Source organism: Papaver somniferum, chromosome 3 (assembly GCF_003573695.1).
Source record: "Papaver somniferum cultivar HN1 chromosome 3, ASM357369v1, whole genome shotgun sequence".
Classification (NCBI taxonomy): domain Eukaryota; kingdom Viridiplantae; phylum Streptophyta; class Magnoliopsida; order Ranunculales; family Papaveraceae; genus Papaver; species Papaver somniferum.
In genome coordinates, this window is record NC_039360.1 from 159,174,078 (window position 1) to 159,197,748 (window position 23,671).

General features: G+C 37.1%; 1 protein-coding gene across 2 annotated transcripts; it reads left to right on the top strand.

Moving 5' to 3' along the window:
* Window positions 1-158: 158 nt before the first annotated feature.
* LOC113357787 (regulatory-associated protein of TOR 1-like) lies at window positions 159-23,414 on the top strand. 2 transcript variants are annotated; one of them, XM_026601243.1, is made up of 23 exons: window positions 159-302; window positions 15,674-15,776; window positions 16,244-16,326; window positions 16,408-16,566; window positions 16,681-16,797; window positions 16,887-17,050; window positions 17,172-17,326; window positions 17,445-17,589; window positions 17,706-17,784; window positions 17,889-17,990; window positions 18,305-18,388; window positions 18,470-18,580; window positions 18,938-19,294; window positions 19,385-19,574; window positions 19,662-20,279; window positions 20,384-20,698; window positions 20,817-20,940; window positions 21,165-21,289; window positions 21,409-21,554; window positions 21,665-21,766; window positions 22,190-22,275; window positions 22,366-22,450; window positions 22,575-23,414. In XM_026601243.1, exons 1-23 carry the CDS (start codon window positions 165-167, stop codon window positions 22,911-22,913), a joined length of 3,927 nt encoding a protein of 1,308 aa, XP_026457028.1. In that variant the 5' UTR covers window positions 159-164; the 3' UTR covers window positions 22,914-23,414. The 2 variants fall into 2 exon arrangements, with proteins under 2 accessions (XP_026457028.1, XP_026457027.1); XM_026601242.1 differs by lacking the exon at window positions 159-302 and adding an exon at window positions 14,371-15,117.
* The last annotated feature ends 257 nt before the right edge of the window (window positions 23,415-23,671 follow it).

A 23,671-nucleotide genomic window follows, 5' to 3' on the forward strand; every position in this document is an offset into this window, starting at 1 on the left:
GGTGATGGTGAAGATGTTAGGAGAGATTCTGAAGCAACAACTAGTAATAGTGGTGGCGGCGGCAATGCGGATATGAATGGTACCACGAGTATGGCGTATTTTCTGCAGACGATTGTTTTATGCGATTTTCGACATGATGTGGTGGTGGTGGCGGCAATGCGGGTATGAATGGTACCACGAGTATGGCATATTTGGCGCAGACGATTGTTTTATGCGAGTTTCGACATGATCCGTTTGAAGCTTGTGTTCCTTCTGGTCCTTCTGAGAGTGGGTTGGTGTCTAAATGGCGACCGAAAGACCGGGTAATCTTTTGTTTTACTTTCAAAAGTATACAAAAGTATAGTCTCTCACTGATTTTTCTTTTTGATCGATAACGGATTCAGTGCCGACCAGTTTTAAACTTATGTCAACAATATCGTCACCCAATAATTTTACTACTGTACTACAATGATAATGTCACATATCTTTCGTGTACAAAATGCACACTGGCATGCATGCTGAACGAATTGTCCATCCACCGATTTATAGCCTCCATATGGTATGTGCTTTCTCTACCATGCCAGAATCCATTCCTGCAAAGAAAAAACGGGGGAAAATACATAAACCGGAAAAATGAACAAAATTATAGGACATCATACTTGTTCCTTACAGAATTTAGTACTACATGCATGAATTAGAAAAATGTAAATCACAAAGATTTGATCAAAAATGAAAATTCATTAACACCACATTTTGTTGGAGAATATTTAGCGGAACTTTATTGAGAATATATGGATTAAGAAATGTTCATAGGGCAGTTGAACTTTTTAGGTAGGGCAGACACCACACGAAATATATTAATAAGTTAATTGCGTGGGCGGTGCGTATAAAGCATGCGTGAAGGTGATGGAATGCAGCTTTGGAGAAGAAAGAAAGAAAGAACAAGTCTAGGGTCAAGTAATTAAGTTGTTTTTTTGTTTTAGTTAATCATACTTGATTAAGACACTTAATTTAGTTGGATCATGCGTCATTACTTGGATGTGCAGCCGGTGTGTATTTGGCCAATTGGCCCGACATATACCAAAGCCAAAGTCTTTTGGGTATCTACCTAATAGCTGAGACTTTCAGTTGTGAAACAATCTCAGCACAATCATTCAACCTTCACTCATTTCTTTCACAGGCTAGATTCTTCCCTTTATAACATCGAGTCGAGTTTCTTTCATTATCACTCTCACTTTTCTGTCAACACTTACTATGTCGTGGTACACAGATCCTCAGTTGTTTATATTTCAATATGTTCACCACATATATAGAGTTACCAAAGAATTTGGTAACCCTATTGGGGTACATATCAGGAAAGAGCAAGAAAAATTAAGTTTCTGTAAGCATTTGTGTCTGGACAATAATAAAGAGAGCGATTTCGAGGCTTCCAATGCTTCCTTTCCTAAACCTGGGAATATCCTTAAGCTTATAAACTCTCAAGGTTTGGTGATCAACTGGGATCTTGAAACATGTACGGGTACCTGGTCACATGAACAACCAAATTCGCCTTTCTGGAGTCTACAGGGTATTAGTCGACAATCTGTAACAGAAAAAGCTCTTGAGGGGAAAGTTCCCGAGTTGGAAGCAATAATTTCCTCTCTTCAAGAGGTAATCAACAGCAACATGGTCCGGAAAGATAAAAGAGTTCTCGATTTGGAAGCTGAAAACTCCATACTTAAAGATGAACTCGATAGAGAGAGGGTTAAGAAAAGTTCTCTTAAAGGATAGTTCTTGGTATAGAAGCTCTGGAACACGAGACATAATATTTCTTTAAATCAGTGGATCGAAGCTACTGTTAATTTGAGGAAATTTACCTGTTCACTAAAGGCCTTTCCCATGTTGAATTATCACTACAAGAAACTTAATATATTGCAGCATCCAATGATGGTTATGGTATAAGCCCCTATTAGTGTCGCGATAACGTATGCAACAAGATGTCTATTGCTGCACCCAATTTTTATTGCTGCAGCAAGAGATTATACTTTTTTTTCACACTTTTGCTACAATTGTGTGGTAAAAATTTCATTTTGCAGCAGTAAATTATAGCTTTTAGTTGCAGATGAAAAATACTGCGACTAGAAATTTGCTTTTGCAACACCTATATTGAAAGTGTGGCAAAATATGGTGTAGCAATATCTAGATTTTCTTGTAATACATGTTGCTGGTTCTCTTTTAATATATGCTTGTTTTTTGTTTTTGTTTATCCGATCCAACTTGTATGATACCCCTTTGTATTTTAGTTCACAAAATGGTTTGATTGGCCAGATCGGACTTGGCATCAGTAGCTTCAAGGAAGCAAGACGAACAATAAAGCAACTTTGAGGATTAATATTAAAAAAATTACATGATGTTTTTGTTGGTATTTCTCAATTCTAGAGCCTGTTGGATAGTACCGATTACCGTGGTAACCACCTCTTGGCACCTGAGGCAAACCCCATACTTGCCGCAAGAATAAATATACAAGTAAGCTTGGAATGGAAAGCTTGTGATTTAGAAATGATATAAGTGCAAAATATTCATCAAGATATCACTCAAAAGTAGAAAATTGTGTGCATCCTAATTTACGATGTCATAAGTGGCACCCTGCCCCAAAGCTATCATCCAAGACCACAAGAATATACTTTGGGGTCATGGAGCAGAATTTAAATCATAGTAAGAAATTTGATTGATGTGATTTTCTTTTGATTACAGTGTACTACACAATTTTTACCGCCTTTAAATTTTCTAACAGTAGTTATGTTACATAGAGGATTCAGTCACTCGGAGAAAAGTTCAATTCAGGATGTTGAAGGTGCATATTATTACCAATTCCCACAACATATTAAAACATCATGCCAGTAGATCTCCGAAATCTCCATGCAATTTATCACGCCTAGAAACGAACTTTTGGAAGCGAAATGCTGATGATGTTCAGTCAGACTTGTGTCAAATTTGGGCCGAAATTTTCTCATGAGTGTTCTGTACAAAGAACGACCAAACCAAAGAATTATATCAGCCCATTAAGAAAGGGAGAGTATGTTCTCATGATAATATTGGAACTTCTAATATTGTGGTTACTCGACTCGTCTGTAAATGGAGAACATGTACACACTGAATGAAAACTCCTCTTCCCGGCCTCAGGGACAGTAAACGAAGAGCATTTTCTGACTTCAGATCGAATTGGTGACGGGTGGCACAAAGTATGATAAAACGCATAGATAGACATCTTAATATCAGTTACCTTAGCTTGGTAACAGATGAACTCCATAAATGCAGACCCTAATTTTTATTTTTAATACTCCATGAAGAAGTTGGCATGATGTTGAGAGACATAATTTAGGGTCCTTCGTTGTAACCAAATAACATCATTCACATGAACCTACATGAATACTCTATTAGTTGTAAAGGGTCCTTCGTTGAGTTGGCTTATGCTAATTAATGATTCCACATCAAAATTATTGGCACCCATATTTGATTTCTAGGACAATTTTTATCAATAAGTACATGTTGAATGGGACTCGAAACCGTCCATTATAAAGCCATCCACAGGACCCCCTCCTTCAATTTGATGGTCCAAAGTCCTAACAACTCCTTTAAGGACCAACTAAAACTCATCATCATTTCACATTATCTAGATTGCATTTTTAGAAGCATATTCCAAGACATTAGCGTACCATGAAAAAGACCTATCACGGGACATATAGTCGTCATAACATGTTGTAATCTTATCATCATGACCTTAAAAGTCAAGGGCACAAGGAAGAAGAAACACTTGAGATGTTTTACATTAGTTAAGGAAAATCTATATCATGTAGATGTTTAAAGTTATTAGTACTATTAGTGTTTTGGTACCATCTATTTTAATACAAGTATAGAAGCAAGCAACGTTCATTATTTAAAGTACTCACACATGCATGAATTGTTGCTATAGAGCTGCATGGGCAAGACCAGCCTTTGTTTAGTCAAATTGCATGTTATTGTGTTGTCCCAATGGAGGAAGGAGTGAAGCTTTGTTGTGTGATCACATGCATGTTTTAGTGATTGATCATTAAACTAATTGTTTGCCTACTGTTCTCCACGTCCACTGTTCCAAAAAAATATTTATAAACTAATTGTTAATTTCCCACCATGATGGTGTCCACTTTACCCCAACAAACCTTTTTCTTTTTTAGTAAAGTTTTTGTTTTAATTTCCTCAAGTGACACTAACCGTTGTACCAGACGACGCAAAACAGTCGCTGAAATACTACAGGAGTGTTGTCTCCAGACCGGAGTCATAAAAATCTGACAAGAGAACGGTTTGTAAGCTAAGTGAGGTGACAAAAGCAAAACGAATCGATTACACGCATTGCCATACTATGCAAAGATGCCTTCATCCGTATTTACTTATCATGATTTGAAAGTTCAAAGATATGATTCAAGCTATTCAACTTCCACATGCCTATTTGTATAGGAGGGATGGTATCTATGATGATTTGATGATGTTCATTGAACTACTCCTTAGAGCAATGGGAATTGATGCTTTTGCATTAAGGTGGTACATAATTGGACAAATCGGCATGTCATAGACCAATTATATGTGGAAGTTGGATTTGCAAGTTGTTGTTAAAAGGAGATCTATAGGTAGTGTAGTCAGAATGTGAATAAAAGAACCAAAGAAGAATTGGGCATATACAAAGAGATTGAATATTTCATTGACTATAGGAATATATATATATGGGGATCTATATATAGGCTCCAATCCAGACATGCCAATGCAAAAAGATTTTTTGCTGCCTAATTTTAGATTAACTCAAGTGATTGATATCATCGCCCAATAACCTTACCACTTAATTATAGTTATATTTGCATGCATTTTAGCGTACGAAGTGCACACAAATACTGTTTTACCCTAGCATTCATGCCAAACGAATTGTCCATCTAACCAGCTTGTAGCTTTCATAAGGTAATTGGTATGTGCATTTTGTACCATGCCACATATGCCGGCCAGTTTTGCGGAGAAAGGGAGTAAAAGTACATAAACCAAAAAAATGAACAAAATTACGGGACGTCATACTTCTTCCTTACAACATTTAGTACTAGATGCATGAATTGGACAAATGTAAATCACAAAGATTTGATCTAAAAGAGAAAATTCTTTTCATTAACACCACATTTTGTTGGAGAATATAGTGGAACTTTATTGAGAATATTTATAGTCTTTATATATGGATTAAGAAATGTTGATAGGGCAGTTGAACTTTTTAGGTAGGGCAGCCACACCACACGAAATTATAATAATAAGTTAATTGGGTGGGCGGTGCGTATAAAGCATGCGTGAAGGTGATGGAATGCAGCTTTGGAGAAGAAAGAACAAGTCTAGGGTCAAGTAATTAAGTTGTTTTGTTAATGTTAATGACTCTTGATTAAGACTCTTAATTGAGTTGGATCATGCGTCATTTCATGGATGTCATCCCAAAGAAGATTGTCTTGTGTCGGAAATTCCAACTTGGATTGGTGGGAATAATACTACTATATTGCTTAATTGCCGATTTCGTGGAAGGTTCCAGTTTACCCAAGTTGATTTTGGGATAATAATGGTACCCGATGGAGTTGAAGAGACGCGATTTTAGGTAGGAGCAAGAAAATAAGTTTTACTGTATAAATCAGGACGAAAATAAAAATAAAAACTCAAATGATTTACAAGATAAAAGAAAAATATCAGCTGTCAGTTGGCAAGTAAAGTCAGTGCACCCTGCAATGTCGCTTCCAAATGTCATGCACAAGTGTACGGTGTTGTCAACTATAGAACCTTGTGGTTGTGGTGAAACAAAAACTTTCCCTCAAAACCGTATAAATCAGGATAAATTTCTGCTTCAACAAGGATTATAGACTTGGCTATAATTGGTTGTATATAACTGAGATATTTTCTGCGAGCTCCAAAAAGTTGTGAAAGTGAGAAAGAAAATGCGTGACGCTAAGAATCTTTAACTAAGGTTAACGTTTAATTCTAGAATTATCATGGTTGAAATCACGTGAAATCCATCGACAAATACAATTAATGTGGAACTTACGGTGGGTGAAAACCAGTTCCCTATTTTTCTCAAGATGGGCCCAGGAACTCTTTCCTACTCTAGATACTCTTGATTAGGGTATCGTTTAAACTTAAAAACTGATATTCGATAGAATAATTTTAGAATTACCATGGTTGAGATCACGTGAAATCCATCGACAAATACAATTAATGTGGGACTTACGGTGGGTGAAAACCAGTTCCCTATTTTTCTCAAGATGGGCCCAGGAACTCTTTCCTACCCTAAATACCCTTGATTAGGTTGTCGTTTAAACTTAAAAACTGATATTCGATAGAATAATTCTAGAATCACCATGGTTGAAATCACGTGAAATGTATCGACAAATACAATTAATGTGGGACTTACGGTGGGCGAAAACCACTTCCCTGTTTTTCTCAAGATGGGCCCATGGACCACTAGTGGAAAATCGGTGTTTTACCACCCACATCAGAGACCCTCATTCACGGTAGTCAGACTGTTGACTAAAGAAATCGGTCTCTGATATAATAAAAAATACAAAAAAAAAATTAATCCCTAAAAAACAGTCTCTGAATATTTACTATTTTACCCTCGTTCAGAGACCGATTCTACTACCCATGATTAGTGATGTATATGTAGTCAGATGAACGGCTGAAAATGTTAGAAATTTGAGCCATCGATCTAGATGAATGGACGGCTTGATCGTGACTTCGTTATTATCGATGTATCTGTACTCATCTCTATCTTCGTATCCATTATCTTTATTCAGCCATACCTGTTTCACTAACTCACTGCAGAATGCATCGCCCTTCTTTCCTCTCTCCGTAAGTTTAAACATTAAATTTCTCTCGATCGACCACCACCATCTTCTTCTTCTATAATGGATCCAGATCCGGAAGGTGAAATAGAAGTCAATACCCTCAAAAAAATAATCGATTTCAATGGTAGTCTGTGTGTTGTGAGATCGTCTTCCATTATGCCCAGAATTGCGTGCCGGCAAGTGAAATCGCCCATTATCGATTTCTTGTGTTCTTTGGAGTCTGATGGTGCATCTGATTTTGGTTGTTGGAGGATGTATGAGACTTCGATGTTGGATATGATGAATTCGATTTTGGTTTTCCAGATTGGGAAATTGTCTCCGGAGCTGTTGAGTTTTCGAGTTTTGGTTAATTCTCTGTAAAAGAATTCTGAAATCACGACTGATTGATTAATCAGATTGAGCTTGAGATTGGGTTTTGATGGATTGGGAGAGTGTGATTTTGAGATCAGTCTCTGTGTAGAATATAGAGAAACCTAATTGAGATTTGCGGAGTCATATATTCCGTCTTACGAATCATTGGGGTAATTATCTATGTCTCAATTTTATTCATCATTTTCAACTATAGAAATTGATTCTTAATATTAGGGTTAGGGTGAATTTCGAAGCTCTTGATTTTCCTGGTTGTAGTTTCGATTGAAGTGTTATTTTTGTTCATTAGAGTTGATGTTTACTTCAACTGGTTCGTGTTGTCATTCCTGATAACGATAGTGTGGTGGTAGTGATGAAGTAAAAGATGGCTCAGTTTGCTAAGAGATCGTTGGTTACACTGCTTCTGTTCTGTAAGGTGAGCTAATTAGTTTGTTTTTGTGGGTTTTATAAAAAATCTGATCTCATGGGTTTTAGTGGTAACTAGTTTTTAAAGGAGCTGTTTTTGGATCGATTTCAGGAGCTGTTAACTCGATGTTTTCGTATCTTCTGTGTACAACGACATTCTGATGATACAAGAATTGGGTGATTCTAAATACTTAGTACTGTGTTGCACGCACTCAGGTTTGCTATTTCAGTCAAGTGAATTTGATAGATTTACTTCATTTGATTTTGTTTGAGTTTTAGTTTTTGCACTTTGAAGATTGAATGAGTGAATTTGGGGTTTTATTGTTCTTGTTTTGTAGGCAGAAAAAGCTTCTTGACTCTTAACAACTATCAAGAATTCCTGGCTTTTGTAGGTTCTATTCATATTCGATCTTCATTTGCTTTTGTAACTCTGGTTGTGGACCTTTTTTGATGGTGTTTGTATGCTTGGCTGCAGATGGATTTGGAGAGAAAGGTAGGCCAGGCATATCTAACCATAGAGGAATGCCCTGAGAGTCCTTGAAGCTCCAACTGGGTTAGATATGGGTAAGTTCAGTTATTTGATTGGAATTTATTTATTCTCCCCTTTGATCACTACAATCTCATATCCCAAAGAGATGATTAACTAGATTCTGTGGGCCTCAGTGATTTGTTTGCTAGTCTTTTTAAGCACTAAAAAATATTGGAATTGGATGCTATCATATTGAATTAGGACTGGAAATTCGTGTTCATTTCCTTTTTCGATATAAATATCCATATGAAGCTCATGAAGTTGTTGATAAGCTTAATGGTTAGTTACTATTATTTTAAAAAATAGAGTTTTGTTAAAATCTTTGTTTGGTTTTCTTTGCCAGGGATATCTCTACCCATGAATGGAATTTAGTCTTTAAACATAATTTGGTGGACCAGTTAAGGGCCTGCCAGTTTCATGATGTGGAATCTAGCTATTGTTTGTATTGCATGACTTCACCTCCCAAACAAGGAAGAGACAATTGCTGCTAACCTGATCAAATGGCTCTGTGTTGTCTACGAAGGTTTGGATAAGCTGTTATTCCTTACCTTACCTTGAGACATTTCTCTTAAAGTGATAAATAAACTTAGTTTGTTATGCTGATGTGCACATTGTTCTCTTTTGAATGCTCCTTGTTTGGTATTGCAGGTATGGACAAGATCCCTGGTAGGGATTTTAGTTACAGTCGGATGCACAACAGTGGTACTAATTGTCAAAGACTCAAACTTTGACATTCTTCAACCCCCCGAGTACAGGCTTTTTGCTCATAGGATGAATTCTGAGCATCTAGGAAAGACGATATCACAGGTAAGATTTCTTCTTCCATATATATTTTGGATTAAATGGAATATAGTTGTCACTTATTGTTATTTTTTATGTTGTTTGACTCTTCTCGAAGTTTTGGTTAGTTATTTATGATCTTTGGTTATTCGTACCAAAATTGATACATAATGGTTGCTTTTGCATCATTTAGAAACTGTAATCAAGTCTCGTATCCCAGGCTCAACTATGACTTTTACTCCTTAAGAAGTTGTAGTACTATCGACCAACACCGCTCAGACTCAGGTAAATCACAAGAATGTAGTCCTTGTTATCATTTTAGGTGTTATTAATTAGTTTCTCCAGGTATCATTACAAGTTGTATTAAGTTGTAAAGTTATTATTCGACTTTCAGTGGGTCTGTGAAACATATATTAGTGGCTTAGGGCAGTAAAAATAGATGGAAATCTTAAAGTGATGTATCATGTCACACTGAAAATCTCATGACTCTGTGTTTCAAACTTGGGTAATTGAAAAAGGAGAAGATAGTTTAACTGATTGATATATAGTCCACAGTAGTAGATGTTATTTTTATGTCTATTGTTCATTGTTGAATATGTTACATATATATGTAAAAAAAATATCCTTTATTTCTTTCATGTGTACTAGTTTTGGTATGGTAACAGGAAAGAGGGTTGAAAAAGCTTTGAAGAGGATCAATGCGCTTAAGCAGTGTGTGCTTGACAAGCTTGGTGGTGCCTTTGTAAGAATCAACATTCCATTTCTAGTGAATTGATATATTCATACTTGATGCTTATTTGGATTTTGGTTTTAATGGATAATCTTCGTAGGCTCCAAAATCATCATCTGGTCCAAGACATACCCTTTTGGGTTCATGGTTATGTACTGTTACCCCTTTTGATTTATAATAAATAATATAGAAAATGTGGGATTGATACAAGATGGGGAGAACTCTTTTAGTAGGTCTGAAATACTTGCATCTGTTAGTGTAAGTTCATTATTTTGTTTCTTGTTCATGTCGTTATTTGCATTTATGAGCATTGTTTAGTTATGAAAATCATTTGTTGCTCTCTTCCAGTGCACTGTGATTTTCTAATCATCCATTGTACTGATCGTTGGATTTTTCTATTTGCAGGGTTACATCATTTGGGGTTTTTATTAGAGTGTGTTGCACTTGACAGACACGAGGTTCCCAGCAAAGGAAAGTGAATGCTTAGCTTCAAACTCTTTTAGTTTTTGTTATTGTGTTGGGTAAAAATTACCAACATATTGCATTGTATTGAAAACTGTTAATATGGAAGTATTCATACCTTGTAGAATATTTCAGTGGGCATGTTCAATTTGGGTCACTAGATTTTTATTTTTGCAATCGTTGTTTGATTATCTTCATCATAAGATATGGCTCCCAAATACTCACGTACTCGAATCATGTTGGTTTCATTATATGAACAAATACTGATGTCGGTGGATGTGAAGAAGAATTATAGGTCTCCATTTCTTACTCAGATAGAAATGGACCACTTGTAATCTCCATTTTTTACTCATCATAGTTTAGTCTTTAATGAGTTAGCAGCGAGATACATCGTACATGAATCCATGTCAGCAATTTTAAGTAATAGGTACCTGTAGGTTTGTTGTACGCAGCTGCTAATGCAGGTTTTCTATAGAGTCGTTGGTGCTTTTTCCTGTGTTTTGTTGGTGTTGGTGCCTGGTGGTTTTTCTTGTGTCTGTTTATGACAGGGAATACGGACTGACTCGCTATCATTGTTGTTTATGTTTTAGGTGGTTTAGATTTGAAGCAAGTAGAGAAAGTAGCACGTCGATCTTTGGTTTGTGAGGCAGCTTCATCGAAGAAAGCTGAATTAGCAGCCAAGATATAGCTCGTCATGCAGAGAAAAGACCGAGTATACAAATGCTTTTCTCTGTAGTCTATAAAGTTCATGCTTTTAAACCATTCACATAACTTCCCACCAGTTGCATGTTACTTTTTAAAAATTGATATTGCATTGCATTTTGGTTATTGACTTATCTTACAGGTGTATTTCTCTGTATACAAGTATCTTTAAATAATGAACTGGCTAGTTTTATGTGCAGAAGCTTGAGATCTCCAATTTGTTGTTTAATCAAATGTCTATTAGTTCATCATTTTGTTGTTCAGAACTCAGAATTTCATCCTTTCTTGTGTAATTTTAAACCTAATGGATAAAATGAATGAATTCTTAGTTTAAGTACTTTAAATTTGAGTTAAATTTGAAGTTTCATTTCATTTTGAGTTTGGGTGTCATTTGACTTTAATGAAAACTGGATCTTCCAATGTTTATGTGTAGTGACTCTTATACTCTCGACTGATTCTTGATACAGGTACGGGGGGGGGGGGGGATTAGTGCAGTTAAAGCCGCTCTAGAGAGTGACACCAGGGTAAGTGTTTCTTATTAATTAGATAATTTAAATGCTCTCGCTCTATCTCTATGCCTTTACAGACAACGGGGTTTTCAGCTTGTCACATTATTGATATATAATTTCTGAATGTTGTGGCAGAATAAAGAAGTAACTGAAGATATTCAAAAGGTTGTTGCTGCAAAATTGTCGAAGGTGTGCTCATCTATCAACTCAAGAAGTGTTCCAGGCGTCCTGATACCAGAGTCGATGATACGGAATTTCAGGAGAATTAAGTTTATACAATTGATATAGATGCCAGCACATAAGAAGACAAGGTAACGACACATGATTCTTTGAACTTTATTCATTCTTCCAAGTTCAGTTTGCTAATATCAATACAATCTGCAATTGTCAAAACATCACAGCCCAGGTTGTTAGATGAGAGGCAAACTACTGTATTCAAAAGATCGGTGAGAGAGAGTTATCAATTGAAGATAAAAGCATCTAGGTTCGTCTTCAACGAAATTAACTAGAACTCCCCATCATGCCATTTTCTACTAGGTTTGGCTTTCTTATCCATTTTATGACAACAGTTGAGTTTAATTTGAACTGAACGAAGTCATTGTGTTGTTGTTGATTTGCTTTGCAGGAACGAAGTTCTTTGTCGTATGTGAACCAGGGACACACAACACATGGATGCTCTACTTGATATCATTTATGAAGTATTGGCTAAGTTCATCTTCATCGGAGGAGCTAATCGTTTTGTTGTTTAACATGTTTTTTTTAGCTTATTGTCTATTAGCATCTTGTTGTTAGAACTTAATTACTAGCTAGCTAGTTTGGACATGTATTGTCTTGAACCAAAATTTCATTTTTTTTTGTGTAATTTTAAACCCAATAGATAAAATGAATGTATGTGGAATTCTCAAATTTGAGTTTAAATTTGAATTTAAGTTTGGGTTTCATTTGACTTGACGTTGACTTCCATTTGATTTGACTTGACTTTGACTTGAGTTCAATTTAACTTGAGTTCAATTTGACTTGACTTGACTTGACTTGACTTTGATGCAGTCAGGTTATTTCAGATTTAACCATTCAGGCATTTCAGCAAATCTGAATCTATATTTTTCTTTTATATTATAATTTAAATCTGAGACCCACGGTTAAGGGTCTGTACCTCGCCACCCTTAAAATCGGTCGTTATTCTGAGACCCACGGCTTTGGGTCGTACCAAACAGAGACGCTTTATCAGAGACCCCAACAGAGACGGTTAAAACTAGTCGTATAACTCGTATATATGACTTGTCCTAACGGTCGCGAAACTTCTGTTTTCCACTAGTGGACTCTTTTCTACCCTATATAACCCTCGTTTAAACGTAAAAACTGATATCCGATAGAATAATTCTAGAATCACTAAGGTTGAAATAACGTGAAATCTGTAAATAAACACAATCAACGTGGAATTTACGGTGAGTGAAAACTACTTCCCTATTTTTCTCGTAGGTGGCTCTTTGTGTCGGTAGATTTCACGAGATTTTACATTACTTTAGTTTGGTATTTCTTTTTTAAGGCTCTACAAAGCTCTTACAACGGTTGCTCTAATTTGCTTGGTCTCCACTTTTTCCTACAAATGTTTCCCGCCTATCAATACTCTACATCTAGGAATAATTTATCTATTTAAGAATGACTAGTCCTACACGAAAGCTGTAGTCAACTAATGGCTTGGTAAAACATTATTGGGAGAGAACTTTTAAGGATATATGGCATTTTCGGCTCTAATAGACACAAAATTGATAAATTACCGGTATAAGAAAAACTAGCTGTATCTATTTGCATGGAATGGCCCATGACATAATAATAATAACAATGAAGGTACTTTGAATATGTGACTACACCAAAGCTTTTGGAGTACAACAAATCATGAATTGATGCATCTTCTTAGCTAGTTCATTCATTCATTCAATCCATCTTGTTCTTTGTTGATCCATCAATTTCAATTGATCCTTCTTGGAATGTAAGTGTGACTTAACTTTCATTACAGCATATATATATATATATAATTTACTAGCTTTCTAGTCAGAAATTGTGCAGAGAATTGAGCTGGCCTAATTCACGCATGCATACACTGCCAGAAAAATGACATCGATTATTGGTCAAGAATCAACTTTTCTTATCAATCTATTTTTGAAACAAAATTTATTTCGTTTATGAATAAAGAGAAAGAAAAGAGTAGTAAAGGAGAAGCTCAAGGTCTAAATATGGCTGTTGCTGAGCTGCATCCTACCAAGCAATTAGGGCACTAATATCAATCTCGCATGGGCAATACGGTCCAATAGGAGACGTTTTGGGTGTATATTCATTAAATAATTTTCGGTTATAATTTTTCTCTTTTAGAAATTTTTGCAATTCTAATTTTTCTTTCCACAGTATTTTTTTTTGAAATATTAGTTTGTGGAGAAATTTTTTAGGGCAGAAATTGATTAAAAAATTATATGATTTTCACACCCAACTTAACATCATATTTTTTTTAAGTAATTTCCAAGAATGTAGCTATTTATTTTTCAAAAGTACATTTTCGGTTTGGGAACTGAAAAATTAATATAACTATACTGGTGATAAATAGTTTTACTAGTAATTTCAATAAGACAAAAAAAAGTTAAACTACTGATTTTAAAGTACAAACCAATTTCTATTTACGATTGTTTTCGGTATGTTTTTGAGCATAATCTTATTTATTTATAATTTCATCATCAATATATATCTATCGATTAAAAATTAATTATTCTGCTTAAATATTGATTTGAAAGAAGATGAACTTTTCTTTAACAATCAAATGCACTACATTTTTGTTCAATTTTATAAAATATTTGACCAGTTTTTTTTTTCTACTACTAATAAATATGAGAGTCGGTTTCCTGACCAACTGGCCTCGAATACCATAGTTAACCCAACTTATTCTCACATTTACTCTTTCACAGTACAATTTTGGTAAAATTACACAAAACTTGATAAAAAATAAAAATAGGCAAAAACAAACACACTCTAAGTTTTCTCTTCTCAAAATCCTTTCTTTTTTTCTCCTTTCCTTTAGTTGTTTCCACTGCCGCCATTCCCCCCCTTCTGAGCCTCCTCTTCTTTTCCGCTCAACCAAAAGCTAGGGTTTTCCATTCTCTCCATCTCCTTCTAGGGTTTCTTTCGATTTGGGGGATTTTTCCAGGGTTTACTGGTTAGAGCTGGATTCTCTATCATTCCTTCATAGTTTCTCTATGTTAAGTTGTTGGTTCAGCGGCTTCGTTGATTAAGTCTTTTTTCAGATTTCCACACAGAAAACCCTAATCCGATCAAAGGGTTCACGGAAAACGCGATTTTGAATACTGGGGTTTGAATTTTTTTTGATTTTGTTTTTAATGGTGGCGAGATTAGGGCAGGGTTAGATTTTTTGGTGATTTTTGTTGAATGGCATTGGGAGATCTAATGGCGTCTAGATTCTCACAATCATCCTCAGTATCTTCTGTTTCTAATCATTTAGATGAGTTTTCTTCTCTTTCTATTAGTAATAATCGTAGTGGTGGTGGTGGTGGTGGTGGTGGTGGTGGAGCTGAAGATGGTGAATATGTTAGGAGAGATTCTGAAGCAACAGCTAGTAGTAGTGGCGGCAATGCGGGTATGAATGGTACCACGAGTATGGCGTATTTGCCGCAGACGATTGTTCTATGTGAGTTTCGACATGATGCGTTTGAAGCTTGTGTTCCTTCTGGTCCTTCTGAGAGTGGGTTGGTGTCTAAATGGCGGCCGAAAGACCGGGTAATCTTTTGTTGTCCTTTCAATTTTGCAATTTGAAGTTCTGGTACTTGGCATTTTTGTGATTTTGGGTTCATGTTTTGGAATTTGTGAAAAATTAGGGTTAGTAGTAGTTATCACTGTAGCTTTGACACTAATGAATTGAATCCATAGCAACAACTAGATTAGTTAGTTGTTTCGTATTCACCGTTGCAAAGAACAGGACATATTCTTTACTGTTAAGAGTTCATCTACGAAACGTGGATATTATCGGGTGTTAAGAGGAAAGGAGTAATTTGTCCCTCCTAACCAATTTAGCCACAATCGTTGTTTTATGTACTTGGTGAATCGTAAAAATAGGAGGTCAATCAGAAATTTAATGGCATAGTAGGATAAGTGATAACTGCTAGCGCACACTTCTGAATTTTCACCCCCAATTTCTTTGTGCGCAGACCCTGAACTTTTATTACTGGCCGTATTCATATGGTCGTTGTATGTGTAAACTTGGATGCTGCTAATAGGCTTGAGAGTTATCTTTTTCGTAAATTCATGTCAGTTTGACGTTAACAATTTATTGCAGATGAAGACTGGTTGTGTAGCATTGGTGTTATGTTTAAACATTAGTGTTGATCCACCAGATGTAATTAAAATATCTCCTTGTGCAAGAATCGAGTGCTGGATAGGTAATGTTATCATCTCTTCGGTTTGGGCTTATTATATGTTATTTGTATTCATACTCTTTTGATATGCTGCTGTCCTACATTATCAACAACTTAAATGTATACACCTTTTGTCGTTCTCAGCAAAATGGTTCTGGGCATGATCATTTTGTTGTTTGCGATGTGATACATGAAATTTAAAGAAACCCCACTAACGTGGCGTTAGCGTTAGAAAATACTGAGCCACACAATTTACCTTATTTCGATAAAAACATGCCCTGTATTCGAATATTTGAGTTTTGACTGAACCGTTGCAAAATTATAGAGTGGTTCTGATACATGCATGGTGAAACAAATCAAACCATCTTTACCATCAGATTTGAGAAGGAAAAAGTTAGACAAATGAACCCATGATATGAGCTGACATTTCTTATGCCTATCGGTCATAACTACATTATATGCTGTCTCCTTAACTTTCTTCCCTTGTGCAGATCCATTTGCTATGGCTGCTCCAAAAGCACTTGATACAATCGGTAAATCCTTGCTTGCCCAATATGAGAGATGGCAGCCTAGGGTAAGATGACTCCTCTTCACTCCCGACTTGTTTGGTTCATCCATTGATCTGTAAATTTAATAGGCTTCATGATATTTGCAGGCTAAGTATAAGCTTCAACTAGATCCCACTGTAGATGAAGTGAAGAAACTTTGTCTTGCCTGTCGTAAGCATGCCAAGGGTGAGAGAGTGCTCTTTCACTATAACGGCCATGGAGTTCCAAAACCAACTGCAAATGGTGAAATCTGGCTTTTTAATAAGGTCCATATCTGGTCTGATGCATTTCACTTTTCTCTATTAGAGTATTGGCTTGTTACTGTTTCATGTCTCCTTTCTTAAGTTTCTAATTATAGCATATACACGAACTGCTTGTAGAGCTACACCCAGTACATTCCTTTACCAATTAGCGACTTGGATTCCTGGCTGAAGACACCCTCTATTTATGTGTTCGACTGCTCAGCTGCAGGAATGATTGTCAATGCGTTTATAGAGGTTAGCAACATGGTGAAAGTTATATTAAATGTTACATGTACTAAAGAAGATGTGTTTATAGCTAAACAGTGTTCCTTTCTCTTAATTAGCGTCAAGATTGGAACTCTTCTACTTCCTCCGGTCCTGGGAATTCAAAAGATTGTATTCTACTGGCGGCCTGTGAAGCACATGAAACTCTTCCTCAGAGTGCTGAGTTTCCTGCTGATGTGTTCACTTCCTGCCTAACAACGCCAATCAAAATGGCATTAAGATGGTACTTTCTATTTCATTCTGCTTGCATTTTCTTTGAATCATATTATTTTTGGCTTCTATTTCCCAGTCCCATTCTCTTAATGCCGTGTTTTTCGTTTTATTGTTTCTCTTCTTTGCATCAGGTTTTGTTCACGATCATTACTTCGTGATACCCTCGATCACTCTCTAATAGACAGAATTCCTGGCCGTCAAAATGACCGGAAAACACTTCTGGGAGAGTTGAACTGGATTTTTACCGCTGTGACAGATACAATTGCTTGGAATGTCCTCCCACATGGTAATTAACAATCTCAATGATTTTGATTGTCCAAAGGAGGTTACCTTATAAATATTTACCCAGTATTGTGCTGGTTTAGTGACTTGGGTGTTAAATATCAAAATTTGCATTTGTGCAGATCTTTTTCAGAGGTTGTTCAGGCAAGACTTGTTAGTTGCTAGCCTATTCAGAAACTTCTTACTCGCTGAACGGATAATGCGTTCTGCAAATTGCTCACCAATTTCACATCCTATGTTGCCTTCAACTCATCAGCATCATATGTGGTATGTATCTGGAGAATTTTGGTGGTATATTGTTGTTCTTTATCGTGTTTTTTTTTTCTTTTTTTTTTTTTATTTTGTTTTGGGAAATTTTAACCAACCAAGCCTAACTATTATAGGGACGCGTGGGACATGGCTGCTGAACTCTGCCTATTGCAGCTTCCGTCATTGGTTGAAGAACCTAATGCCGAGTTCCAGGTAGATGAATATATGAATACGTTGCATAGGAGATTTGGGTTTTGAACTTGATTTGGAAAACATTGTGTTGGCTTTAACTTTTTTCTTTTTGTGTTGACCTTCAGTCGAGCCCGTTTTTCACTGAACAACTGACGGCTTTTGAGGTGTGGCTTGATCATGGATCTGAGAATAAAAAACCACCGGAGCAGTTGCCCATCGTCCTTCAGGTGATTAAGTTCACATCTCTTTCACAGGTTACGTATCATATAGTCTTGCTACATTTATCTTGGAGATTGAATGGATTATGTTGATCTGTACCTATCTGAATTAATGTTCATGAACAAAAATAATCAAAGGTCCACAGTTTTTATTTCACCTGTGCTACTATGTGTCTTCATCCAGTCCTTCAAATCCACACGTCTTGTCATTTTAATAAGAAAGGTCACGCACGATCTACGTTACCATAAGTGCATCACTTTTAATGTTTACAGTTTATACCTACTGTCTCATACATAAATATGAACCATCTCTTTATTTGTAGGTTTTGCTCAGCCAGTGTCATCGATTTCGGGCACTGGTCCTTCTTGGCCGATTCCTTGATATGGGACCTTGGGCTGTTGATCTGGTAATGCATTGTTCTCTTTGGGCCTGGGCTACTTCCTTTCTTTCTTTTGCTGAGCTAATTTCCTTTGATGATGTCTTGTAGGCCTTATCTGTTGGAATCTTTCCGTATGTACTCAAATTGCTACAAACAACTGCAGTGGAGTTAAGGCAAATTCTTGTATTTATATGGACAAAGATTCTTGCCCTTGACAAGGTATTTTCAGAAAAGTCAAAAATAGTCGTGCTAAATTGTTTGCACGAGTCTGTCATTTCTTCAGTTGCTGTGCAATATGACTAAGGAAAGCCTGCTTACATCTGGGAACATGATGCTTAGGTAGTTAATGTTTTATTAAAACATTTTCTGGAACTAACATCATTACTTGTACTATTTTTGTGTTTCATACTTGTCTTAGAATATAGCATTCTTAGAAAATACGTTTCATGGCATCCTTATTTGGTATATTGTCTGGCATGTTTTCTGTGACTTATTTTGTTTATGTGTGTTAATTTCCCCAACTGCTACAATTTTCTTATGTTACTCTCCTCTCTCTCGTGTGGATTATTTTTATAGTCATGTCAGGTAGATCTGGTGAAGGATGGGGGGCATGAGTATTTCATTAGGTTTCTAGATAGCATGGATGCATATCCAGAGCAGCGGGCAATGGCTGCATTTGTTCTGGCTGTTATCGTGGATTCTCATAGACGAGGGCAGGAAGCCTGTGTTAAAGCAGATTTGATTCACATGTGCTTGAAACATCTTCAGCCTACAAATAATACAAACGATGCACAGTCAGAGCCCTTACTTCTTCAATGGCTTTGTCTCTGCCTGGGAAAACTGTGGGAGGATTTCCCTGAAGCGCAGAACATTGGTTTGCGTGCAGATGCATCTTCGATTCTCGCAACACTACTTTCAGAACCCCAGCCCGAGGTTTGTTTCTTTGAATTTTCTATTTCGCGAGACGGTTAACTAGTATTTTATTCTGCAACTTCATGGTAATAAAGTCAAATCCTGTGGCAGGTCAGGGCGTCTGCTGTGTTTGCATTGGGTACCCTTCTTGAAACTGGATCTGACTCATTCAGAGATAGTCTTGGAGGGTGTGAAGATTTTGATGAAGATGAAAAGGTCAAGGCTGAATTGGATATTGTTAAAAGCCTTCTGAATGTTGTTTCAGATGGAAGTCCCGTGGTTAGGGCTGAGGTAGCTGTAGGTGAGTGACTATAAACCCTACTCCACATAGTGTCTTTTACTTGTTTTACTGTACAATGCCTGAGTCAGCTAAATATGATTTTGACAGCTCTTGCACGCTTTGCTTCCGGCCATTATAACAGCTTACACTCAGCTGCTTCTGCATACTTCAATAAACCATTATCCAACTCTCTTCTTGGTTCTTTCCCATCATTGGCTAATATTAGTGGTCAAAGTAGTGGCTATCCTAGCACTAGCCAGTACGTGCCTGGAGGTACAATTCCTTCTCAAATCGGTCCTGTATTGAGGGTTGGAAGTGATCATACATCCGTGAGCCGAGATGGGAGGGTCTCCACCAGCAGCCCTATTGCTACTTCAGGAATAATGCATGGCTCTCCATTATCAGATAATTCATCTCAACATTCTGATTCTGGAATACTGTTAAATGATGCTGCTAGCAATGGGGTTATTAATTATTCAAGGTCACGACCTTCTGATAGCGGAATGTATTCTCAGTGTGTACTGGCTATGTGGACTCTAGCCAAGGATCCATCTCCTCGTGTCGCAGGACTTGGACGTAAAATACTCACGATAATTGGTATTCCTACAAAGACATTGCGTTTTAGTGGTAATAGCAGTGTCCGTCAGAGTGATCATCCAGCTGCTGCTCCTACTCCTAACCTTGCTGGACTAGCACGATCAAATTCATGGTTCGACATGAATTCAGGTAATTATGATATCTATTTACGTGTCAACCCTCTTAGTCATCCAAGTTCTGGCTATTTTGCATAATAACTGCTATGTTATTGTCATCTGGCTTAATTCTTACAGGTCATATACCTCTGACATTTAGAACTCCACCTGTTAGTCCCCCTCGACAAAATTTCCTCACCGGGATGCGAAGAGTTTGCTCTTTAGAGTTCAGGCCACATCTGCTGAATTCTCCTGAGGCAGGGCTAGCTGATCCGCTTTTATCTGGTGGATCCGAACGCAGTCTGCTTCCTCAATCTACCATCTACAATTGGAGTTGTGGTCATTTTTCAAGGCCTCTACTTACTGGAGCAGATGAAAATGATGAAATATTGGGTCGCAGAGAAGAGAGGGAAAGATTTGCCCTTGATCGCATAGCTAAATGTCAACACTCTTGTGAGTGATATCTTTATGATCTATTTGCACTTGTATCCTTTCTCTTTTGTCTCTCTACAATTCCAATCTTACTATGTGTGTGGCTGTTGGTGACTTCTGTTACATTTGCAATGTGCAGCTATAAACAAGCTTAACAATCAAATAGCTAGCTGGGATACCAGGTTTGAAACGGGTACAAAAACAGCTTTACTGCACCCTTTCTCTCCTGTTGTTATTGCTGCTGATGAGACTGAAAGGATCAGGTAAATTGCGTAACTGGTACATGTGTTTCTCATTTAACTCTGTTTCCAGTTTCCAGCTTTCAGATGGTGATTTTTGCGTCAGGCCCACAAACCCGCTTTCACTTTTAGCTAAACACTTTTCTTTTTAAAATTTGATACTGCATTGGCCAAATTCTTTTTGGGATTATTTATGTGTTAGCAATTGCAATCGGTAGTTGCTCATTGTGTTTCTTTCTTCCTCTCAGAATATGGGATTATGAGAGAGCTGCACTTCTCAATAGCTTTGACAACCACAACTTTATGGAGAAAGGAATATCTAAGCTTTGCCTGGTCAACGAGCTTGATGATAGCTTGCTTCTTGTTGCTTCATGTAAGATTTGATCACTGGTATGTTAATTAAGGCGGTGTGGTGGTCATAATGACCTACTTCCACATGGCATACATTTATTCCCAAATAACTCCGAGAGATATGTTGTTTTTTTGGTGCAGCCGACGGAAATGTTCGTATATGGAAAGACTACATGACAAAGGGTAGCCAGAAGCTTGTAACTGCATTCTCTTCGGTTCAGGGTCATAAACCTGGTGTCCGAAGCATGAATACTGTTGTGGACTGGCAGCAACAATCTGGATATCTGGTAAACACTATACCCTTGCTAGCAGAATCTCGATGTACTCGAGGTCACATGGTTTGTAATCTGCTGTTTCTTAGTTTATTGATGTTTCTTTTACTCGTCATTGCTACCAGTTTGCTTCTGGGGAATCATCTCCCATCCTGGTTTGGGATCTGGATAAAGAGCAGATATTAAATTCTATTATGTCATCACCGGAGAGCAGCATCTCAGCATTGGTGAGTTTTAACTTCTGATTGATTTTTTTTTTCTGTTCTCCAGATAATTTTTTTTCTCTCCGGTGTGCATATGTTTATTCAACACTTCTAGAGGGACAGAGAAAAACAAACATCGCCAAAATCGATAAAGACAGATATAGTTAGTGGGCCCCGCTCCCCTGAAGATTAGCAGGGGGGTCCCATTTATTGTGTGTGTGCCGGTTTTTGCAATGTTTGCTTTTCTAGGTTCATTCAGCATTTTTAATGGTTATCACCCTTTCTTTTTCATCTTGAATTGCGTATTCGACTTTAAAATCTTTCAAGTTGTCTAATACTCGATATCAATTGAACTCCTCGGTCAGCATATTGTTCGTGTATGAGAAATGAAACGTACAGATTTGCATTTTTGATTTGATGTCTAACCTGATATATTTCTTTTTGTAGTCCGCTTCTCAAGTTCATGGGGGCCAGTTTGCAGCTGGATACGTTGATGGTACAGTCAGGTTATTTGATGTCCGTACCCCAGAAATGTAAGTTTTTGTTTCACCTATGCTTTCTTTTGTGGTAGCTTTAATGTCCACCTTCTAATCTCACTCGTAACTTCCTGTTTAAATTTTTAGGGTCGTTTGTACAACACGGCCACACATAGAAAGAGTAGAAAGAGTTGTGGGGATTGGATTTCAACCTGGATTAGATCCAGCAAAGGTAAGTGCGACGTTTGTTCAGTTTCTGCTCAACTATAATCACAGTTACTGAATTTGGGATGTTCACGATTTATAGTACTTCCACTGACCAAATAATGTGATTTTATTGATAAATCTCCGTTCAGATTATCAGCGCGTCTCAAGCTGGCGACATTCAGTTTCTGGATATTAGAAAAGAAACCAGTGCTTACCTTAGTATTAACGCCCACCGTGGCTCACTCACTGCCTTGGCAATTCATCGGCATGCTCCTGTTATTGCTAGTGGATCGGCCAAGCAACTCATCAAAGTGTTCAGCCTTACAGGAGATCAACTTGGAACTATCCGATACTACCCCTCATTATTAGGCCAGAAGATTGGTCCCGTAAGTTATCTCACCTTCCACCCGTACCAGTCCTTGCTTGCAGCTGGTTCTGCTGATGCTTGTGTTTCCATATATGCGGATGACAGTCCCCAAGCAAGATAATACACACACAACACACTTGTAGCTAACCAAATCCTACCTAGACAAGCTTCTCTTCATGATCCACATCTGTAAATACGGGTCTCGTCATGTTAATCAAATCTGGGACAGTTATTTATGCCTTCTGTTGGAGAGAGCGCCTGTCTGGACGTTCGGTTAGTGTCTGCCGATTTCTATAGTTGTGTCTGGGAATACTGGTCTAGCCCACGTGGAAATTATATTTTACACATTCATTAGCCTCCGCAGCAGAGGGTTCTCACATGTTGGGCTGGAATCCTGTGTTTCCAATGGGAGGCTTTTGCAAATAATTTGATGATATATATAGGTAAAAGCTGTAAATATTTTTCCTTTTCATTTTTAATCTCTTTGTTCAATTTGTAAAAGCTGCAGCATACTTGGTATCACAATATAAGTTTAAGTGTTTAGACTCTTTGGAAGTGAATTGGTCTTTTCTTCTTGTAAATGGTTGTCCTTCATCAATGAAATCTTTATTTTTTTTAGCAATGGAAATCTCTGTATATTCCTAATGTTCAGTTATAGAGGGTGGTGGCATTTTTGCCTCAGAAGGAGTCCTCCATGGATTCCTCTTGTGGATGATGGCAACTCAAAATGGCTAAATGAACTGAGATATGCTGAACAGCCCATTAACATTACAGGATGCTATGAAGCAGTGAAAATCTAGCTTTTCCCTTGAAGTAATTATCCAGGATCACCAAACAAAATCCACTCTCTTCATCATAGTTCTTACCATCTGGGAGTAA

Coding starts and splice junctions, on each gene's coding strand:
- LOC113357787 (XM_026601242.1), top strand. CDS start 14,770: ATGGCATTGGGAGATCTAATGGCGTCTAGATTCTCACAATCATCCTCA. Junction 18,581..18,937: donor AGATTCTTGCCCTTGACAAG/GTATTTTCAGAA, acceptor TTATTTTTATAG/TCATGTCAGGTAGATCTGGT. Junction 21,555..21,664: donor AGCAACAATCTGGATATCTG/GTAAACACTATA, acceptor CATTGCTACCAG/TTTGCTTCTGGGGAATCATC.